This window comes from Musca vetustissima, unplaced genomic scaffold, assembly GCF_032173495.1.
Source record: "Musca vetustissima isolate MV318-11 ecotype Yass unplaced genomic scaffold, APGP_CSIRO_Mvet_v1 utg86217, whole genome shotgun sequence".
NCBI lineage: Eukaryota > Metazoa > Arthropoda > Insecta > Diptera > Muscidae > Musca > Musca vetustissima.
The window spans coordinates 19429-43357 of record NW_026883966.1 but is presented as its reverse complement, the minus strand read 5'-3'; the positions used below and the strand labels follow the sequence as shown (position 1 = coordinate 43357).

At 36.7% G+C, this 23929-nt stretch overlaps 1 protein-coding gene across 1 annotated transcript in view; it reads right to left on the bottom strand.

The window, feature by feature from the left end:
• Window positions 1–3500: 3500 nt before the first annotated feature.
• Window positions 3501–23929, bottom strand: part of LOC133330960 (phospholipase A1-like) — a gene marked incomplete at its 3' end in the record, with an annotated part of 39189 nt that continues 18760 nt past the window's right edge. The window contains exons 2-6 of the mRNA XM_061539358.1: window positions 9468–9475; window positions 8998–9391; window positions 4081–4808; window positions 3745–3792; window positions 3501–3520 (exon numbers count right to left, since the gene is read on the bottom strand). Coding sequence (XP_061395342.1) covers window positions 3501–3520; window positions 3745–3792; window positions 4081–4808; window positions 8998–9391; window positions 9468–9475 — 1198 coding nt within the window. The remainder of the gene's footprint in view (window positions 3521–3744; window positions 3793–4080; window positions 4809–8997; window positions 9392–9467; window positions 9476–23929) is intronic.

Below are 23929 nucleotides of genomic sequence, written 5' to 3'. Positions count from 1 at the left end.
CGAAGGATATATAGGGACTTTGGTGCACTATTTACCTAAAATCGGACGAAAATATATATGGGAGCTATATCTAAATCTAAATCGACTTTCACGAAATTTAACGCACATCGTTCTAGACTTAATTCAGTACGCTATGCCTCAAATCGGAAGAAACTATATATGGGAGCTATATCAAAATCTGAACCGATTTTTTCCAATAGGGTTCATCCTTGGGCCAAATGAATGAGCTGTGCCAAATTTCATTCGATTCGGATTATAAATGCGACCTGTACTTTGTTAACAATTTAACATCAACAGACGGACGGACAGGCGGACGGACATGCAAAAATCGACACAGAAAGTGATTCTATGGATATTCTCAAAATAAACCATGGGTCTATCTCGATACCTTTTACCTGTTACAAACATATGCACAAAGGTATAATACCCTGTACCACAGTGTGGTGAAGGGTATACAAGTGGGTTAAGACGTCGGGTTAGTTGCCCACACTCGGAAAAACCCCCCTATTATGAAAAAGCGAAGAAAAAGAAAACCATAATGTTGACGACCACCGCATAACGTATAAAGGACCACTATCTGCGAATCTGCACTTGGAGTGTGCGCACGTTGTACACAACAGGCGCAGTTTTCGCTTTGGATGTACAAGAAGTATAAAGCCGATATTATTGCCTTACAGGAAATGCGATGGAAAGCCACTGACGTAAGTAAATCAGATGATTACGTACTGTATTATAGCTGCTATGAAACGAGACATGAATTGTGCTGTGGATTAATGGTTAACAGGAGAATAAAAGACCTCGTCTCCAGATTCACTCCAGTAGATTAATGAATTGCTATAATCCGCATAAAAGCGAAGTTCTTCAACGTCAGTCTTATTGGCGCCCATGCTCCGACGGAAGACAAAGATGAACAGCCCAAAGACATTTTTTACGAGCGCCTAGAAACTGCATATAACCCCTGGCCAAGACATTAAAATTCTGCTAGCAGATTTTAATGCAAAAATCGGAAGGGAAAATATCTTTGGCCCCACCGTCGAAAAATTCAGCCTTCATGAAGAGACATCCGACAACGTCATCAGGTTGATTGACTTCGCGGCAATAAACATGGTAGTTAGCAACACCAGATTCAAGCATCTCGATATACACAAGGCCACCTGGATTTCTCCTGATCAAGCAACGAGAAATCAAATTGATTATGTTGTGATAGACGGAAGGCATTCATCCAGTGTATTAGACGTTCGATCGATCCGAGGAGCGAATACCGATTCGGACCACTACCTTGTAGCAGCCAAGGTGCGTACTTGTCTTAATGTTGCAGCAAAGGGGCAATCTAACACAACACGGAAATTCGACGTTGAAAAGCTGCAAACACAACAGGCAGCCGAGGCCTATTCCGCTCAACTTACCCACCTGCTTGACAAAAGCACTTCTTGTCCCGATAAAAGTATAGAAGCACAATGGCAAAGAATTGCCCACTACTTACAAACTGCAGCAAAAGCAACATTTGGGTACCAAAAACCACCACCAAGAAACCCATGGTACGATCAGGAGTGTTGTAATGCTACTGATGTGAAAAACGCAGCGTATAGGTCAACCCTACAGACAGTAGCAACACGTAACGTGATGGAGAACTATCGGGAGAAAAGGAGAGGAGAAACATATTTTCAGAAAAAAGAAGAAAGAACAAGAAAAACGTGAGCGTGAGCAAATCGAGATGTACAGGATTCAGAATGAAGTCCGGAAATTTTACCAACGAGTAAAACACCAAACCGAAGGCTTTGGTGCAGCCACCTGTAGATATAAAGAAGGAAACCTGGTGACATATACAGACAGCGTGTTGTGTATCTGGAAGCAGGATATTAAAAAGCTTCTAGTATCAAATAATAATGATGAAGAAGATACCCCAGAACCAATGAGAGATGACGGTATACATTCTATACCACCTAGCCAAGATAAGGTCAGAATAGCAAACAATCGGCTGAAGAATAATAAAGCAGCAGGTGCCAATGGGTTACCAGCCGAACAATTTAAGACTGGTGGTCAGATGCTGGTCAGGAGCATGGTGATTAGTACAATTTGCCCAATGATTGCAACATCAGCATCCTGTGCCCCGAGCACAAAAAAGGCGACAAGACAAAATGTGTGGAATAAGTCTCCTTCCCATCACATATAAAGTGCTACCCAGTGTGCTGTGTGAACGATTGAAGCCAATGGTCAATGACATTATTAGACCATGCCGATGCGGCTTCAGACCTGTCAAATCCACCATTGACCAGATTTTCACTCTGCGCCAATCCTTAAAAAAACCCACAAAAATACATCGACACATTTCATCTATTCGTCGACTATAAAGCCGCATTTGACAGCCATATCCGTTCAGAGGTGTTTAAAGCCATGTTGCGTTCGGCATTCCAGCAAAACCAGTGAGGAAAGTAGTAAAGTCTGACTGGGCCGACTATATGTATCCGACTAGACTTAATTCAATACGCTATGCCAAAATTCGTGCAAATCGAAAGATATATAGGGACTTTGGTGCACCATTTACATAAAATCGGAGAAAACTATATATGGGAGCTATATTTAAATCAGAACCGATTTTCACGAAACTTAGTACACATCATTCTGGACTTAATTCAGTACCCTATGCCAAATTTCGTGCATATCGCAAGATATATAGGAACTTTGGTGCCCCGTTTACCTTAAATCGGACGAAAATATATATGGGAGCTATATATAAATCTGACCCGATTTTCTCGAAATTTGGCACACATCGTTCTAGACTCAATTCAGTTCGTACAAATCGAGAGATATATAAGGACTTTTGTGCCCCATTTACCTTAAATCGGACGAAACAATATACGGGAGCTATATCTAAATCTGAACCGATTTTTCTCAATTTCAATAGGGTTCGTCCTTGTGTGAAATAAGTGAGCTGTGCCAAATTTCATCCAAATCGGATAATAAATGCGACCTGTACTTTGTTCACAAAAATACATGGACGGACGGACCGACGGACGGACATGCGTAAATCGACTCAAAAAGTGATTCGATGCATATTCTCAAAAGGAACCATGGGTCTATTTCGATTCCTTTTGCCTGTTACAAACATATGCACAAAGACATTATACCCTATACCACAGTGTGGTGAAGGGTATAATTAATACGGATATGCAGGATAACTTTAATCCGCACAAAATCAGCAGTTAAAGTTGGGAAAGACCTCTCCAAATACCGGACGAGGATTCAGACAAGGTGACAGTTTGTCGTGTGATTTTTTTAACATCCTGTTGGAAAAGGTTTTACGTGAGGCAAAGGTGAACAGAAATAGCACTCGGTACACCAAACAACACATGTTACTCGCCTACGCCGATGACATCGACATAATGGGTCGAACATTGAGAGTGGTATCAGCTACCTATGAACAAATTGATAAGGAGTCTGCCAAAGAGGGTCTGGAAGTAAACGTAGAAGACCAAACTGATGGTATCAACGCGCAAGACGTCCAGTAGACTCGGGCCAACTGTGGAACTTGAGAACTACAGCTTCGAGGTATTCAAAGATTTTATATACCTTGGTACCGCCATAAATAAAATTATGACATCAGTTTTGAAATTTGGAGAAGGATTGTGATGACCAAAAGATCCTACTATTGTCTAAGTAAGCAGTTTAGAAACAAGACCACCTTCCGCCAGACCAAACCCACGCTCTACAGGCATGGATACCTACACAAGCAGCTAAGGCAGCTCTTGTGGTGTTTGAGAGAAACATTCTTCGGAAGATCTGTGGGCAGATCTGCGTCGACGGTGAATATCGGTGATTAGACATATAAAAGCGAGCCAAATGATGGTTCACACAGAAGGGTAAGGCCACGAATCCGATGGAAAGATCAAGGAGAAGACAATATCGAAACATGGCATTTGAAATAATTCCAAAATGTTACAATTTATTACAAAAAATAAGTATCTATATAAATAATTAATTGACACATGACTATAAACATACAAAATTTAATGCAATACCTATAATATCAGTCTTTGCAAATTTTCAAAAGTGATAAAATAATCACACACATCTTCTATTAATTCATGTCCTCCATGGATATCTTCCCTAAAGCATATGGAGCTTTCGAACGTGTTTTTACATAAAATATACCACTTTTCGGCTGCGATGGTTCACCACCCATACGATATTCACGAGCCGACATACTATCACAATCCCATTTGGGGCTGCGGCTGCGACAACGTATACCCCAAAAACCAGCTGGCGATGTTATCGATTCGGCAAACATACGATAGGCACGAATATGAGAACATCCAACATAGAAACATTTTCGCTGATATTTACCATAATTTGGATAGAAGGTTGCGTTTCCCGTCGGTTCCATAAAACCTAAATTTCCGCTGGTTTGAATACTCTCAACGTACTTTGCATCTGTGGGATCAATACGAAATTCTGTGCTGCGTCTACGGAACTTGGGTCCAGCAGGATCTAAGGCAAATATGGTGTTATAGCGATTGGGCCAACTTTGTTTACCTGCCGCTCCGGCAATTTGTGCTCCCAACGAATGTCCGATTAGATAAATGTCATTGTAGTTTACGCGTCCTTTTTCATAGAGATGGCGGGTGAATCTTGCCAAGTGACTTCCAAATATTTCGATTAATTTCACAACACGAAAATAATTGATATTGGCAGCATTTGTACTCCAATCGGCAACAATGACATTATAATCGCCACGTTTCAGGTAGGCATTTTTAACGTCTAAGTTAAAGGATCCGCGAGAGTGACTCATCCAACCGTGAATTATGATTCTGCAAATAAAAGGGAAAATAAATTATTTATGAGTTATTTCAAAAAAATATACCCTTGGAATTATACTATTTTTTGGGTCTATGCAATGGAATTGAAACCCAGGGCTACGGAATCGGCAATTTTTGCTGATGACTGAAAATATTTCAAAATATTTTTACACCCTTCACCACACTGTGGTACAGGGTATTATGTCTTTGTGCATATGTTTGTAACAGGCAAAAGGAAACGAGATAGACACATGGTTCCTTTTGAGAATATGCATAGAATCACTTTCTGAGTCGATTTATGCATGTCCGTCCGTCCGTCTGTAGATGTTAAATTGTAAACAAAGTACAGGTCGCATTTATGATCCGATTTGGATGAAATTTGGCACAAGTCACTTATTTGGCCCAAGGACGAGCCCTATTGAAATTGGATCGAACCCTATTGAAATTGGAAAAAATCGGTTCAGATTTAGATATAGCTCCCATATATATATTTAACCGATTTAATGTAAACGGTCCCTATATATCTTTCGATTTGCACGAAATTTGGCACAGCGTAATGAATTAGGTCTAGAATGATGTGTGTAAAAATTCATAAAAATCGGTCCAGATTTAGATATAGCTCCCATATATAGGTTCGTCCGATTTAAGGTGAATGGGGCAGCAAAGTCCTTCTATATCCTTCGATTTGCATGAAATTTGGCATAGAGTACTGAATTAGGTGCAGAATAATGGGTGCCAAGTTTCAAGCAAATCGGTTCAGATTTAGATATAGCTCATATATATAGTTTCGTCCGATTTAAGGTAAATTATAGACCAAAGTCCCTATATATCATTCGATTTGCACGAAATTTTGCATAGAGTACTGAATTAGGTCCGGAATGATGTGTGCCAAGTTTGGAGAAAATCGGTTCAGATTTAGATATAGCTCCCATATATGGTTTCGTCCGATTTAAGGTTAATGGTACACCAAAGCCCCTATATTTCATTCGATTTGCTCGAAATTTAGTACAGAGTACTCAATTAGATCCATAATGATGTGTGCCAAGTTTCGAGAAAATCGGTTCAGATTTAGATATAGCTCCCATATATAGTTTCGTCCTTTTTAAGGTAAATGGTGCACCAAAGTCCCTATATATCTTTCGATTTGCATGAAATTTGGCAGAGAGTACTGAATTAGGTCCAGAATGATGTGTGCAAAGTTTCGTGGAAATCGGTTCAGATTTAGATATAGCATCCATATATAGTTTTTTCCGATTCTATGTAAATGGTGCACCAATGTTCCTATATACCTTTCGATTTGCATGAAATTTGGCATAGAGTACTGAATTAGGTCCAGAATGATATGTGCCAAGTTTCGAGAAAATCAGTTCAGATTTAGATATAGCTCCCATATATAGTTTCGTCCGATTTAAGGTAAATGGTGCACCAAAGTCCCTAGATATCATTCGATTTGCACGAAATTTGGCATGGAGTACTGAATTAGGTCCATAATGATGTGTGCCAAGTTTCGAGAAAATCGGTTCAGATTTAGATATAGCTCCCATATATGGTTTCACCCGATTTAAGGTAAATGGTGCACCAAAGTCCCTAGATATCATTTGATTTGCACGAAATTTGGCATGGAGTACTGAATTAGGTCCATAATGATGTGTGCCAAGTTTCGAGAAAGTCGGTTCAGATTTAGATATAGCTCCCATATATGGTTTCGCCCGATTTAAGGTAAATGGTGCACCAAAGTCCCTAGATATCATTTGATTTGCATGAAATTTGACATAGAGTACTGAACTAGGTCCAGAATGATGTGTGCGAAGTTTCGAGAAAATCGGTTCAGATTTAGTATAGCTCCCATATATAGTTTCGTCCGATTTAAGGTAAATGGTGCACCAAAGTCCCTAGATATCATTCGATTTGCACGAAATTTGGCATGGAGTACAGAATAAGGTCTAGAATAATGCCTGCCAAGTTTCGACAAAATCGGTTCAGATTTATATATAGCTCCCATATATATTTTCGCCGATTTAAGGTAAATGGATCTCCAATGTCCTTATATGTCCTTCAAATTGCACGAAATTTGGCATAGGGTACTGAATTTGGTCCAGAATGATGTGTGCTAAATTTCGTGAATATCAGTTCAGATTTAGATATAGCTCCAATATATATTTTCGTCCGATTTAATGTAAATTGTGCACTAAATGCCCAAAGAGTGGCCGACCCGCACACAATTTTGTACAATGTACTGCAGATACTATAACCTTTCGTGTGTCAAGTTTTCTTGAAATTGGTTCAGATTTACATATGGCTCCTATATATACTTTCGTCCGATTTTAAGTAAATGGTGTAAAGACCATAGCTATGCCGATTGGCAAAACGTACTGAAATTAATATATTAAGTTGGGTTCCCTTAACTTAAAAACATTTTGCATTCCGTTTGCAAGACGAAATATTCACGGAGGACCTCATAAAGTATATATATTCTTTATCAGATATGATTAATATTGGTCCACTTTCTAGAATAGCCCCCATATACCGGTACCCCCATTATTCGGTTTTTTGGTGGGTTTAGACGCGTTTTCAACAGAATCAGCTATAATTTTGTATTTTGGATTTACTGTGGCTATCAGATCAACCTGCTAAAAATTCAAACTACCTACCTTGTTGGATGTAATGCATTTAGTCCACAAGTATATATCGAATCATCATAGAGACTTATTTCACGACCACAATCACCTTTTCACCTTTTAGGAAAGCCCCATATAACGCTACACCCCTATTATCGGCTTTTTGCGGAGTTTGATTACGCGTTTCAACCAAAGTAGCTGTAATTTTATAATTTGGATTTTCAATAAGTTTAATTTTCGCACACCTGAAATGTTAATATCGGCTAAAATTTCCCATATATTGACAGACCCATTATTCTGTATTTTGGGGGGTTTGGGCATATTTTTCACTGAATTGAGTGTCTAATAGTACTAACAAATGTTATAAATGTCAGTTTACGGTTTCGTATAGCTCGCATAAAACGGTACCATCTTATTTTCCGTATTTTGAGGACTTTAGCCGCATTTTCCAACTGATGGGGTTGTAATTTGGTATAACTTATATTGAAGTTTCTGCTAAAAGTCCCGCTTTTTTCGGTATTTATAATTTTTTTTAAAAATTCCAATTTAAGTTATCCATTTAAGGGGACCCCCCCATTCTCGGTGTCAAATTTTTTTGATTTAATTCGAATCTACTCTACTTCTAGAATGTTCCTACAAAATTTCAAGTGAAAATCTCAAGAACTCTTGAAGATATAGCCGATTTATTGTGTCAGCATCAAGTAACGGCTAAAGGGCTTCTCAAACTTTAAACGCGTTTTTCTCAAAACGAATAGCGGGCACGATAACTCAAAAACTAATAATCCAATCGGTTTCAAATTTTGACACGTTTCTCTGAGAGTGCGTAGCTCTCGTATGAACTAGGATAAAGCCAATCGGTGAAGATCTTCCTTATTTTTTAACTTAGTTTGTGGTAAAAAATAGGCGATTTTCCATAAAAAAATTTTCAAAGTTCCGCCATTTTGTTAATTGTTGTGCGAAGCTAATAATCCTAGTTCATACGAGAGCCAGACATGTCCTCTTTCTAACACAGTTGGAATTTTCGGATTCCGATGTTCCAGTGAGGAGTTATCATGCCCGCCATCGAAAAAATGGACTTTTCTTTGAACCCAAAAAACAACAACAAAACAACAACAACAAATTTTGGTAAATTATTTTTCTTCCTTTTTAAATCTTCAAATATATATGTGCCAAGTTACAAACCTTAACAAGCATTGGTATTCATTTACCAGCCCATTTAAAATCTTAAAAATAAAAAATCGTGAATGGGGGGGGGGTCCCTTAAAGTATCTGTAATTTGGAGCACTAGTTGTGGAGCATGAAAAACCAACTATCACATAACACAATAAAAAGTTCGGCCCGGCGAACTATCGAAGTTTTACTTGTTTTAAATTTTGTTTAATGTGTATATATAGCGCTCATATATATTGGTACCCCCAATCTTCGGTATTCTAATTTTTTAGGACAAATTTACATCTAAATGTCTATTACGAGATGCCCTGGCAGAACACGTTTTTCACTTGTTATTACTAGGTTTTCCATATTCACATATAAATGTATAGTAAAAATAGTATGTTTGTGCGTGAGTGGTTCAAAATACTTACCTTGTTGGATGTGATGCATTTAGTCCACATGTATATATCGAATCATCATAGAGACTTATTTCACGACCACAATCGGGAAATCCACGTTTAAATAAATAGAAATTCATTTGTAATTTCGGTGCGGCATATGGCACAAGATTGCGAAAGAATTTCTTTAAAAATGTTGTATCCAAATATTTCTTCGTACCCCTCGGTTGACTTAGATAATTATCACATTTATTCCATTCCATAAAATTATCATCGCTATTTTCATCGTAAAGAAATCTATCGTCCATATCTCTTGTTCGCAATTCACTGAGATTTCGATTGGCATCGTCGTCACCGTCATAGTCGTTATATTCATAATCGGAAGTTAATTCAAATTCATTCACATCCTGTTGTTGGGCAAAGATGACTAAAAGTAACAAGGGGAAAATAATTTTACAATTCCGTTTGGGCTTTCCACTCTGAATAATAATCGGGGGACTTACAATATTTTCTGGATGTTAGGCAAAGTGTTATTACAATGATTAAGAATAATTTCATTCTTTCGAGATTGTTTTTAAAATTCCGTTCACTTTAGTTCACTTCGCCGATCGCTTAGCTTTGATAATGAATTTATATCCGTTTTAATTTTATTTATGTTCTTAAAATATCCACAATGTTATTGTTGTTGTTGGTTTATTTTAAATTGTACGTTTAAACTTCTTAAATTGATGCAGCCAATTATACCCTGCAGGTTGGTTTATTAGTCAGTCTGCAATCACTACTTTTTGTTTTTGTTCTCAGAGGCTATTCGAAACGTTCGTTTTTTATTTCAATTATTTTCTTTTTTCGTTATGTTTTGTTCGCTTATTTGTTCGTTCCGTTCCCGCTAACACCTTTTGTCGAACTGCACTTGATGCCAGACTTGCGTATTCTATTCACCTGTCTGAGTTGCATTCATGGTTTTTATACGGGCTTTGGCCCCTTTGTTTTGTTTTTAGATTTAAACTTGTTTTGGTCTTTTTGGCCATATAATTTGTTTTTGTGCGAACTTTGAATGCGCGAGACTGATAGGTTTTGTATGCTGCTGTTGTTGTTTTTGCAACCGTTACATTCCGTATTGCTCTCAATGAATGAATTGCTTTGTAGTATTATTTTAGTTTTTTGTTGTAATTGCTTATTTATGGAAAATGCTATTGTTTGTTGTATAAATTTTCCCATTTTAGTTTAATGCGGAATTTGCTATCAATTTGGATGACTATGATGATAAATTATCTAGGCATAAAAATTAGCAAGCCCGTACCAGGTTTTTTACAAGGAACACAAAAAGCGTAGATCAGAGATTTTAATTGACAGGGTATTTGATATATACATAGTCGAAGAAATTATCGAAGTTGACTGGCATGTTAGCAGTCGTAACATTACAAAGATGCTCGATGTTTGGGTGCCACACCAATTAACAGGAAAAAATAGAATGAATCGAATTTCCATCTGCGAAGCCTTGGCCATACGGAAAGATATAGATTAAACGGTGGTCAAACCAGGACTAACGGCCAGGAAGGTTCTGCTATACATTTGGTGGGACTGGAAGGGGTTTATTTATTATGAGTTGCTTCCATATAGCCAAACGCTAAATTCTGATCTCAACTCGACCGTTTGAAGACAGCAATTGACCAAAAATGACCAATGTTCCACCAGAACAACGCTAGGACATACATCTATAGTAACTCTCCAGAACCTTCAGATGCTTTGTTGGGAAGTTTTAATGCGTCCGCCATATAGTCCGGACTTGGCACCAAGCGATTATCATATTTTTTTGCATTTCAAAATTTCTTTAATGATACAAAATTGGTATCTAGGGAGGATTGGGGAAATCGACTACTAGAGTTTATTACAAATAGAGAGCAGGACTCCTATGAGAGAGGCATTATGAAGTTACCTTTAAAATGGCAGCATATCATACAACAAAACGGTGCATATTAGGTCATTCCGAAGCATGTTAAATAAAGTCCTATAGTTCATATAAAAAAATGGATTTATTTTTACCTAACCTAATATTAATCACAATATAATCTCAGATATTCCGTTTGCATAACGTTGTTGATCAGAATAAAATGTCGATTTATGCGAGTCCATCTATCTATTTGTCTGATGAAATCACGTAGAGATCGCAATATTTGAGATAGAGCTTTGAAATTTTGCACTGGCATGCTAATAGGGTATATCGATCTAAGTTTTTTATAACCAAAATATTTGGTAATGGAATTTTTGACACGTTTTTCAAGCGAATCGGCAGTAATTTGCTACGTTTGATTCTCATTGGCTATCACGATTTCCCGCCTAAATTGATCAATATTGGTCCACGTTTCATGGTAGCGCCCATATAACGCTACTCCCCATTTATTCGGGTTTTTGGGGGTTCTAGAAACGTTTTTCAAAAGAATTTGCTGTAAGTGGAATTTCGGATTCAAAGCTCCTAAAATTATTAATATCAGCCCAAATATTCCAGGTAGCCCATATATTATGGTAGACATATTATTGCGTATTTTGCGGACGTTGGGTATGTTTTTTAACCGAATTCGCTCTAATTTGATTTATAAATTCTTATGCGGTGTCAAATCTTCGCATTCCGTTCTTATCTTCCTTGGGTCTGTAGACTGAGTGTCATCACAATTGAGTAATAAATACGACATATACTGCGTTTTAAACGTAGATCTGTCCATGTATGCACGGACATATTACATAGCTGGCTTGTGACAGAACGGTTTTACATAAGCCCAGCTTAAAAAAGATTTTCAAGTGCGTCGGTCTTGTGGGCATCTTATTTAATTTGAAAGATCATGTTCCGGTATGTTGTATTCTACTCGATATTCGGATTCGTGGCCTTGCTTTTGAGTTGCTTATTCAGACCATAGTAGCATCTGTTGGCCAAAACTATTCTCCTCCGGATTTCAAAGCTGATGCTATTAGTTTTATTTATGGCCGTACAGAGGTATATAAAATCGTTCAGTACCTGGAAGCTGCTGTTTTCAGGTTCCACAGTTGATCCGAGTCTACGTCGATACCATCAGCTTGGTCTTGTGCGTCGATACCATCGGCTTGGTCTTTTCGCCGTTTACTGCCAGTCCCACTTTTGCAGGCTCCTTAAAAATGTGTTTTAATGCAAAATTGCAGCGAATAGGATGGTTCCCCGAAGGTCTTGAAAAGCGTAAATATCTCGAATCAGGCATCGTTTTGGTAATATAGGATGAATTTATTAGAAAAAAATAGTTAGTGTTTGATATCAGTTTGTGCTCCAGATATTGTCATAGAATCTGCAATAATATTACAAGAATTGTTTACTTTGTAATCACAAAAAATAATCGATTCAATTAAAAATGCTAGTTATTTAATTATACTACGGTTTCCCCTAAAACAAAAATTAAATTAATTTTATATACTGATACGCTGAGTCTGCCATAGGATAATCATAAAATATAAATTATATAACGCACTGCACTTTTAAATACTTATGAATGTATTTGCTTGTGTGTGTGCGTGGTATGCCAAATGTGTAATTAACATTGTATTATAATAATCGTATAAATAATTGATTGTAAATAAACGTAAACCGCCAAAGCGCACATAAATTCGAAGGCACCCTAGATGTCAGTCCGCTGCATAATATAGGTACGAACATCCAGATCATCGATAAATTTAATTATTTTCAAATATACATAGGTTTATTGTATGCATGTGTGTATATGCGAAATGTAATTAAATACCATTTAGCGACTGTAGGCGGATTTGCAGAATAATTATAATTAAATTTGGTGCGAAATATAATTTGCCAGATTTTGTGGCTTACGAATTTAGTTTGGAAAACAAAACTTGTTTTCATTTACCTTAATAATAACAATAATTATATTATTGGCTAATAGCTATGTATGGTGGAAACAACTAATTGTCATAACACAAAATTCATTTTGTACGAGGGCATAATTGGTGGTTAGTTAGAGGGTGAGCTATAATTAATGGAAATCAGAATAGTAGATTGACTGAATTACAAGATTAAAAATCAATGTTTGGAGAGCAAAAGTGGAGCATAATAAGAAATAGGTTTGAATCAGTCATTTGATCTGAAAACATCTTTTGAGTCCGTCCCTGCGACAATCTATTCATGGATTTGTGTAACCACATTCTTCAATAGCAAGCGACATGTTGGTTATCATATGACCATAAGACTTGGAATTGACGGTGACAGGCACACAGAGGTGTTTTGAGGACGGTGGTATTTGGATGGTCGGAAATTTATTACTGTTATATATCGGTAAGGAAGGGATAAAACTGACTGCTGGAATTATAGGAGTTAGTTTCATAATTAATGTAAAATTTGGAGACAGAGTCTGTGCGAAACATCCGCTACTCTAGCAGCCGCATATCCTTTAGTTTCTTTATTATGCTTGAGAAGGATATACTTTCCTTTGCACTGTTAAAAAAAAGGATTATTAAGGCTACATATACAATATATCTGTTTTATTAAAACATGCCTATTTTTGATACACCCTGTGCAACAATAATTACTATCATATCAATAATATAACATATTTACAATTACATTTTGTTCGTATAAAATAGATTTGATTATGTTATACGAATTAATAATGAACTTGAAGTCAGTAAATGTATGCAAACATAAATTATAATGCTGTTGATGGCTTGAAAAAATACAAAGTTTTTGATATACGTGAGTGTTGTTTTTAAATAATAACTAATATATTCAAAATTTTGAACAAAACAGCGTAAAGTCGAAAAATTGGCCAATAACTGAAGTATGAGTGAGAATGGAATAGCTTTGTGTTTATACCCTCCACTATGAAATTGAGTATATATTAAATTTTGTATTCCCTTTGTAAGACCTCAAAATATTCCTCGGAGACACCATAAACTATATTTTTTATCAGAATAAAATCCTATTTAGATTAAGCCAAGTCCGTTTGTCTGTCCGTGTGCCTGTTGCAATCAAATTTAAGTCAGAGCATTGCATTTTTTTGCACATTTGGCTATTACTTCAAGGATTTTTATACCCTCCACCATAGTATGGAGTGTATATCAATTTTGTTTTTATACCCTTCACCACACTGTGGTACAGGGTATTATGTCTTTGTGCATATGTTTGTAACAGGCAAAAATAATCGAGATAGACCCATGGTTCCTTTTGAGAATATGCATAGAATCACTTTCTGAGTCGATTTACGCATGTCCGTCTGTCCGTCCGTCCGTCCGTCCGTCCGTCCGTCCGTCTGTCCATGTTAAATTGTAAACAATGTACAGGTCGCATTTATGATCCGAATTGGATGAAATTTGGCATAGGTCACTTATTTGGCCCAAGGACGAACCCTATTGAAATTGGGAAAAATCGGTTCAGATTTAGATATAGCTCCCATATATATATTTAACCGATTTAATGTAAACAGTCCCTATATAACTTTCGATTTGCACGAAATTTAGTACAGCCTAATCATTTAGGTCTAGAATGATGTCTGCCAAGTTTCGTGAAAATCGGTCCAGATTTAGATATAGCTCCCATATATAGTTTCGTCCGATTTCATGTAAATGGTGCCTCAAAGTCCCTATATATCTTTTGATTTGCACGAAATTTGGCATAACGTACTGAATTAAGCCTAGAGTGATGTCTGCCAAGTTTCGTGAAAATCGGTCCAGATTTAGATATAGCTCCCATATATAGTTTCGTCCGATTTCATGTAAATGGTGCCCCAAAGTCTCTATATATCTTTCGATTTGCACGAAATTTGGCATAACGTACTGAATTGAGTCTAGAATAGTGTCTGCCCAGTTTCAAGAAAATCGGTCCAGATTTAGATATAGCTCCCATATATAGTTTCGTCCGATTTCATGTAAATGTTGCCCCAAAGTCCCTATATATCCTTCGATTTGCACGAAATTTGGCATAACGTACTTAATTGGGCCTAGAATGATGTCTGCCAAGTTTCATGAAAATCGGTCCCGATTTAGATATAGCTCACATATATAGTTTCGTCCGATTTAATGTAAATGGGGCCCAAAGTCCCTATATATCTTTCGATTAGCACGAAATTTGGTACAGCCTAATCATTTAGGTCTAGAATGATGTCTGCCAAGCTCCGTGAAAATCGGTCAAGATTTAGATATAGCTACCATATATAGTTTCGTCCGATTTCATGTAAATTGTGACCAAAATCCATATATATCTTTCGATTTGCACGAAATGTGGCATAACGTACTGAATTGAGCCTAGTGTTATGTCTGTCAAGTTTCGTGAAAATCAGTCCAGATTTAGATATAGCTCCCATATATAGTTTTGTCCGATTTCATGTAAATTGTGCACCAACATCCATATATATCTTTCGATTTGCCCGAAATTTTGCACAACGTACTGAATTGAGCCTAGAGTGATGTCTGCCAAGTTTCGATAAAATCGGTCCATATTTCTATATAGCTCCCACATATAGTTTCGTCCGATTTCATGTAAATGGTTCACCAAAGTCGCTATATATCTTTCGATTTGCACGAAATTTGGCATAACGTACTGAATTGAGCCTAGAGTGATGTCTGCCTTGTTTCGTGAAAATCGGTCCAGATTTAGATATAGCTCCATTTTATTATAGATTGATTTTATGTAATTGACGCACCAAGGAACCAATAGGAACAAAACGTTCTAAAGTTAGTATAACCTAACCTGTGACAAGTTTGTTTGAAATCGCTTAATATGTGGATATAGCTTACATATAGTTTTTCGCCCGATATCAAGCAAATTGGGCATCATACTCCTCATGTTAGTCAGATTGACATCAAATTTTGCACAACGTACAAAATTGAGCATAGAATTACGTAGTTGCGTTTTCTAGAAGTACAGACATAGTCAACCGGATGACCTATTTATATTTGTTTGAAGTCGATTTACACACTTTATGGACAAATCTAGGTAGATTCACATTTAGATAAATATCACATATTTTATTTCATCCAATTTCATGTTAATAGTCCTGTTTAATGTACCCATAGTGGTGAAGGGTATCCTAGAGTCGGCCCCGTCCGACTTTACTACTTTCCTTACTGGTTTTACCTTTCAACACCATACCTTATTGTTTGTGGTGTTTATACCCTTCACCACACTGTGGTACAGGGTATTATGTCTTTGTGCATATGTTTGTAACAGGCAAAAATAATCGAGATAGACCCATGGTTCCTTTTGAGAATATGCATAGAATCACTTTCTGAGTCGATTTACGCATGTCCGTCTGTCCGTCCGTCCGTCCGTCCGTCTGTCCATGTTAAATTGTAAACAAAGTACAGGTCGCATTTATGATCCGAATTGGATGAAATTTGGCATAGGTCACTTATTTGGCCCAAGGACGAACCCTATTGAAATTGGGAAAAATCGGTTCAGATTTAGATATAGCTCCCATATATATATTTAACCGATTTAATGTAAACAGTCCCTATATAACTTTCGATTTGCACGAAATTTAGTACAGCCTAATCATTTAGGTCTAGAATGATGTCTGCCAAGTTTCGTGAAAATCGGTCCAGATTTAGATATAGCTCCCATATATAGTTTCGTCCGATTTCATGTAAATGGTGCCCCAAAGTCCCTATATATCTTTTGATTTGCACGAAATTTGGCATAACGTACTGAATTAAGCCTAGAGTGATGTCTGCCAAGTTTCGTGAAAATCGGTCCAGATTTAGATATAGCTCCCATATATAGTTTCGTCCGATTTCATGTAAATGGTGCCCCAAAGTCTCTATATATCTTTCGATTTGCACGAAATTTGGCATAACGTACTGAATTGAGTCTAGAATGGTGTCTGCCCAGTTTCAAGAAAATCGGTCCAGATTTAGATATAGCTCCCATATATAGTTTCGTCCGATTTCATGTAAATGGTGCCCCAAAGTCCCTATATATCCTTCGATTTGCACGAAATTTGGCATAACGTACTTAATTGGGCCTAGAATGATGTCTGCCAAGTTTCATGAAAATCGGTCCCGATTTAGATATAGCTCACATATATAGTTTCGTCCGATTTAATGTAAATGGGGCCCCAAAGTCCCTATATATCTTTCGATTAGCACGAAATTTGGTACAGCCTAATCATTTAGGTCTAGAATGATGTCTGCCAAGCTCCGTGAAAATCGGTCAAGATTTAGATATAGCTACCATATATAGTTTCGTCCGATTTCATGTAAATTGTGACCAAAATCCATATATATCTTTCGATTTGCACGAAATTTGGCATAACGTACTGAATTGAGCCTAGAGTTATGTCTGCCAAGTTTCGTGAAAATCAGTCCAGATTTAGATATAGCTCCCATATATAGTTTCGTCCGATTTCATGTAAATTGTGCACCAACATCCATATATATCTTTCGATTTGCCCGAAATTTTGCACAACGTACTGAATTGAGCCTAGAGTGATGTCTGCCAAGTTTCGATAAAATCGGTCCATATTTCTATATAGCTCCCACATATAGTTTCGTCCGATTTCATGTAAATGGTTCACCAAAGTCGCTATATATCTTTCGATTTGCACGAAATTTGGCATAACGTACCGAATTGAGCCTAGAGTGATGTCTGCCTTGTTTCGTGAAAATCGGTCCAGATTTAGATATAGCTCCATTTTATTATAGATTGATTTTATGTAATTGACGCACCAAGGAACCAATAGGAACAAAACGTTCTAAAGTTAGTATAACCTAACCTGTGACAAGTTTGTTTGAAATCGTTTAATATGTGGATATAGCTTACATATATTTTTTCGCCCGATATCAAGCAAATTGGGCATCATACTCCTCATGTTAGTCAGATTGACATCAAATTTTGCACAACGTACAAAATTGAGCATAGAATTACGTAGTTGCGTTTTCTAGAAGTACAGACATAGTCAACCGGATGACCTATTTATATTTGTTTGAAGTCGATTTACACACTTTATGGACAAATCTAGGTAGATTCACATTTAGATAAATATCACATATTTTATTTCATCCAATTTCATGTTAATAGTCCTGTTTAATGTACCCATAGTGGTGAAGGGTATCCTAGAGTCGGCCCCGTCCGACTTTACTACTTTCCTTACTGGTTCTGTTTGTAAATCATCGAAATAATAATTTCTGACATATTCCTGATCAGCGTGAAAGTCTATGACGATATAGCCATGTCCGTCTGTCTGTTGTAATCACTCTAGCGTCTAAACGAATTGAAATAGATCGCCAAAATTTTGCAAATTTCTCTGCAGGCAGGTCAAGTTCGAAGATGGGCTATGTCGGTCCACGTTTAGGCATAGCTCCCATGTAAGGGTAACCCCCCAATTTTCGGTATTTTGGGGTTCTTGAGCACGTTTTTCAACTGAATTCGCTAAGATTAGGTACATTGGGTTTTTATTGGGTACTAAATTTCCTCACTAAAGATTGTAAATATAGGCTCAATTTTTCTGGTAGCCCCTATATAACGGTGCCCCAAATATTCAGTATTTTGGGGGTTTTGAGCGTATTCGTCGACTGAGTTAGCTGTAATTTAGTACTTTAAGGTCTTATTGTGTAGAAAATCTCTCCACAAAAAATTATAAAGATAGATCCATTTTTTCGGTTAGCCCTTATATAAGGCTACCCTCCAACTTTCGGTATTTTGGGGTTCCCCCATATTTTGGGGTTCCCCCATATTTTGGGGTAGTCCCCATATAACCCCTTTTTTAAATGAATCTGATTTTTCCGTATGTTTGGATTGTCTTCATATCGGCGTATTCTACCATCGTATGGATGATATTCGTTACTCGAAATTGTCAGTTTTTTACCCTACAATGTATGGAATTCTAATACGATTTCGCCATCTTTTGTAATCATTCCGCTTTCTAAGGATATCGAGATAAAAAAACTAGAACCTGACAATGATGAAATATATCGACCAGCATTTAGGCATCTCCCTTATATAATAATACCTTCTGAAGGAAAGTATTGAGATACAAAACTAAAACATTGGGTTCGAAATTGAGCTATTTCGGTCATTAATTCGGCATAGCCCCTCATATAATGATGACCCCAAATATTCCCTAATTCCTAAGCTATGTAATCAATATTGGTCACCCTTTATGCATAGCCTCATATAACTTTGCACTCTAAATTGCAGTAGTTTGAAGATGTGTGTATAATACATATTCCATTCTACCATGCTTCACGTTTTGGGGGTTTCAGATTTTAGGAAAAATCCCCATTTAAAATCGGTGAAATTTGTATTTGTTGTGCATAATGGTTTTCATGAATAGGTTTGTAGAATTTTCGGTATAGGTCCACTTTCAGTATACCTATGGTGGAAAGTATCTATAGTTCGGTTCGACCGAACTTAACCCTTTTTTCACTTGTTAGTTTTGTGAATGGGAAATATAGATCCACATTTTGGTATAACTCCCAAACAATGATACCGCCCCATTTTCGGCATGTTGAAGGTTGTAGTAGCATTTTACACCAAGTTATGTTGTAATTTGGCAATTTTATTTTTTGGAGGGTACAGAGATATTTGCAGAAAAGATTCAATATAGGTCCAGTTATGACATAACATCGATATAGAGGTACATTCTCATTTCTTATATTTGAAAGTTTTAGACACATTGTCTGTGTCTTGAAAATTTTGTTTACAAAGTATTGTCCATATATGTCAAGTTGGTCGAAGATGCACTTGGTGAGAGTGTGACTAAAGTGTACTGAACGGGTGAACGATTTGTCCCAGGCACCTACATAGTATAGAAATTAGCGAATATTTGGTGTTATCATTATATGAGAACTATGCCTAATTAATGACCGATATATGTCAATTTTGAACCCAATATTTTAGTTTTATATCTCAATTCTTTCCTTCAGGAGAATACTGCAATTTAGAGGGCACAGTTTTATGAGGCCATCACCAACGTACCCAGGTTTAATTTCGGGAGGTTGGGTGGAAGCTGCTGGTTCAATATGAAAATTGTAATTGCAGAAAAAATTTGTATAAGTACGTCCCTGGAGACGATACCTAAAACAGGACCAGTATTGATTACATCGTGTAAGAATTACCGAATATTTGGAGTTATCATATGAGGTGCTATGCCTAATTGAGTACTAATATAGCTCTATTTCGAAAGTAACATTTTTGCATCAGAATTCATTTCTTTGCGCTTACCGAAAATCTGTAGGTATCATATAAATAATTTTTAACATGGATATTTGTGACCAAATACGACTACGAAATATTAAATAACAGCGAATTCTGATGGAAAATGCGTTCAAGAACCCCAAAATACCGAAAATTGAGGGGTACCGTTAAATGAGGGCTACCAGAAAAAATTAACCTATATTTTTAACTTTAAGTGGACAGAACTCGGTACCCAATAAGAATACACTGTACGAAATTTCAGCGAATTCGGTTGAAAAACGCGTTCAAGAACCCTGAATTACCGCAAATTGGGGACTACACTTATATGGGAGCTATGATTAAACGTGGACCGATATAGCCCATCTTGGAACTTAACCTACCTGCAGACAAAGGACTCTATGCAAAATTTGGGCGATCTATCCCAATTCGTTTAGACGCTATAGTGATTACAACAGACTGACATTCTTAGTTAGTTAGAATTTCACGCTGATCAAGAATATATATACTTTATAGGGTCGGAAATGATTATTTCGATGTGTTACAAACAAAAACCAGTGAGCGGAGCAGTATAGTCGGACGGGCCGACCATACGATACCCTACACAACTAGGACGGAATTCTAACTTTCCAAAGAAGTTTACAGCACATCTTCCACGCACTTACATATTTTCCGAATATTACTAATATTCAGTACAGCCCTTCTTATTGACATCAGCGTAGGTTGTATGGTGATGATCGGCTTATAACTGTGGCCTATATATATCGATTCGAAAACTTGCAAAAAAATAAGTTTTCGGCCCACTTCATCCCAAAATTATTATCTGATCATCACCGAAAATTACAAGCGCTGTCCTTGGCCATAACTGGAACCCCATGGAAAATTTCAAATCGATCAGTGTTATATTTCCGCCCTCTAGTGCGGTAAGGGTTACTATATAATATCTGAATACGTAAGCACCTGTAAATATTTAAGAGTAACTCCCACATCCCAGAACATACGACAATATAATTGGTATCAATTTAAAGGTCAGCCACTCCTCTTGAATATACTATCAACTTCTCGCGTCTATGTCCTTTAGGAGTTAATATATTCCCTATAGAATAAAAATTTTGTCATTTTTCACACAAAAGTCAGGTCCATTTGACATGCTAAATATTGACCTTTATCTTTATCAAATCAGGCATGTTTATTCTTCGGCCTGACCCCCTTCTCCATGTAAAATTTCACGATGTTCGGACCAGAAAAACCGACAAAAATTTAGTATTTGGTCCATTTCATCCCCTAAATATTAACCGATCTTTACCAAAAACAATAGGGGGCTTCGTTGGCCAGAACCCATCCTACACGCAAAATTTCGTGAAGATTGGTCCATAACTGTTGTATCGTGTTTACAAATTATAATGGACAGACGGACGGAAGGACACACATGTCTAGATCGACTCAGCTAATCGAGATATGACGATCGGTATACCTAAAGGTGGGTCTAGGATCAATATTCTTGGGGCTGCACAAAGCTATAATACCCTGACAACATAGTTGTGTAGGGTATAAAAAAACAAAACTAATATACCCTCCATACTATGATGGAGGTTATAAAAATCATCCCTAATCATAATCTAAATCAAAATTGTGCACTTACTTTGATGTGTATCCCTTATGACCTTTATTTAAAACATTTCGAATCAACGAAGCAAATAATTTCCTTTAGGCATCCACAAGTTTGTCAAAAGTGTATCATTGTGAATGATAGTAGTAAAGTAACCTGCAATCCTCACTCGACAATATAGAAGCTATATTTCAAACTGATGGCACTTGAATGATGTTACAGTTCTGCATCAAAGCCTCCTCCACTGTCATTCGTAGAATAGGAACAATATCAAAGGTTTCACTCATCGGTACACAGCAATAATGGATGGTTGGAGAACACAAGAAAAGGATATGAATTTGTAGCTGTTGTTGTGGAATAGCATGTGGGGTTATTGCATCGATTAGGTAATTTATTAAAATTTACATGGTCATATTTTATAGTAGCCATAACTAATTGATAAAAGACATTGTTTAAAAAGTCAGAAAATGAATTTTTCTGGTTTTATGACCTAAAGACTTTTCTCCGTATCGAATAACCCTATCAAATTTTCCAATTATACGATTCTCCAAATTGCAAAGCCACAAAAGATGTTGAACTGAACTGAACAATAAGCAATAATGGTGGTGTTGCCAATGGTACCAGAACAATATCAAGCACGAGCAAACAGAAACCTTGGTGTTACTGTCGTCGTCGTTGTTGCTGTTTTCTTTGCAACAAAGAAAACTGCAATGAATAGTGCAGGTAGGATACCTACCTACTCATTTATAGTTGGTATTGTATCCTGATGTCAGGTGTCATAGCATAATTGCTGTTAATATTGAAAATGACAATTCTGTGTGTGCGTCGTAATTTATGTTTACCATGTGCTTGTTGCAGTTATTGGAGTAATATTTTCATTGTTAGAAATCCTTTTGTGGAAGACAGGAAATAATTTTGTTGCGATTTCTGCATCACTGCACAGCTATGTGCGAAAATCAAGTAATCAAGGATATAGTTAACGGGGACAATTATTCCAGTCAGAATCTTATAACACCACTAATGTATAATTAAATCACCAAGGCATGAAAGGATAAAATAACAAGTGAAAATGTTATTTTATTGTTATGAGGTGGACAATTAAAATACCTAAAATCAAACGGAAACGAAAATACAAACACTTAGGTTGTAAAATTGGACGAAAACCTTCAGAGAAGAAGTTGTTTATTCACTCGGATCGATCACCCGAAGAAGTTTCATAATGCTAACATAAAGTCACTTCGGTGAGAAATTGCGAATAAAACTATCTAAATATATTTTAAATATTTATACAAGCTCAAAATACCGACAGTTAATAGTATCGTTGAAAGTACCGTTAAAACAAGTGATAAAGCCGTTAAATTCGACCGGGCCGAACTTTGGATACCCTCCATAATATTGTAGCAAACCATAATGTACACCAAATACAAAATTTCAGCAATTTTACTGGGGTTTATTCCCAAAACTCAAAACCCAAAAATTTGGATCTACTGCAATTTAAAGGGCAAAGTTATATGAGCTATACTTAAAGCGGGATCAATATTGACAAAATTGTGTATGAATTAGTGAATATTTGGCGTTTTTATAACATGAAGGGTTATGCCTAATTAAGGACCCATATAGCTCAATTTCGAAGCTAATATTAATACCCTTCACCACACTGTGTGTGTTACTGGCAAAAGGAAACGAGATAGACACATGTTTCCTTTTGAGAATATGCATATAAGCACTTTCTGAGTCGATTTTTGCATCTCCGTCCATCTGTCTGTCTGTCCATGTTAAATAGTAAACAAAGTACAGGTCGCATTCATGATCCAAATTGGATAAAATTTGGCACGGCTCGTTTATTTGGCCTTAGGACCAGCGTTGCCAAAACTTGATAGAAAAAAATGCTAGATTTTGTTGAAAAATATGCTAAAAAGTGCCAGAAAAAAATTGCTACAAATTAATATAAAGACATTTTATTATAGTTTATAATGAGATCTATATTTCTTAGAAAATTCTTAAATACGAATAAGGAAATACAAATTAACAGCTATGTTGTGAGGGTATTATAAGTAACTTCACGAAATATTGGTACTGGACTCACATTTTAGTATACGGATCGTAATAATATGTGACGTAAATGACTTACATATCCGACGTATAATACATACGTCCGAAACGTCGGAAAGCTACTCAAAACCATTAGGTTTTTGACA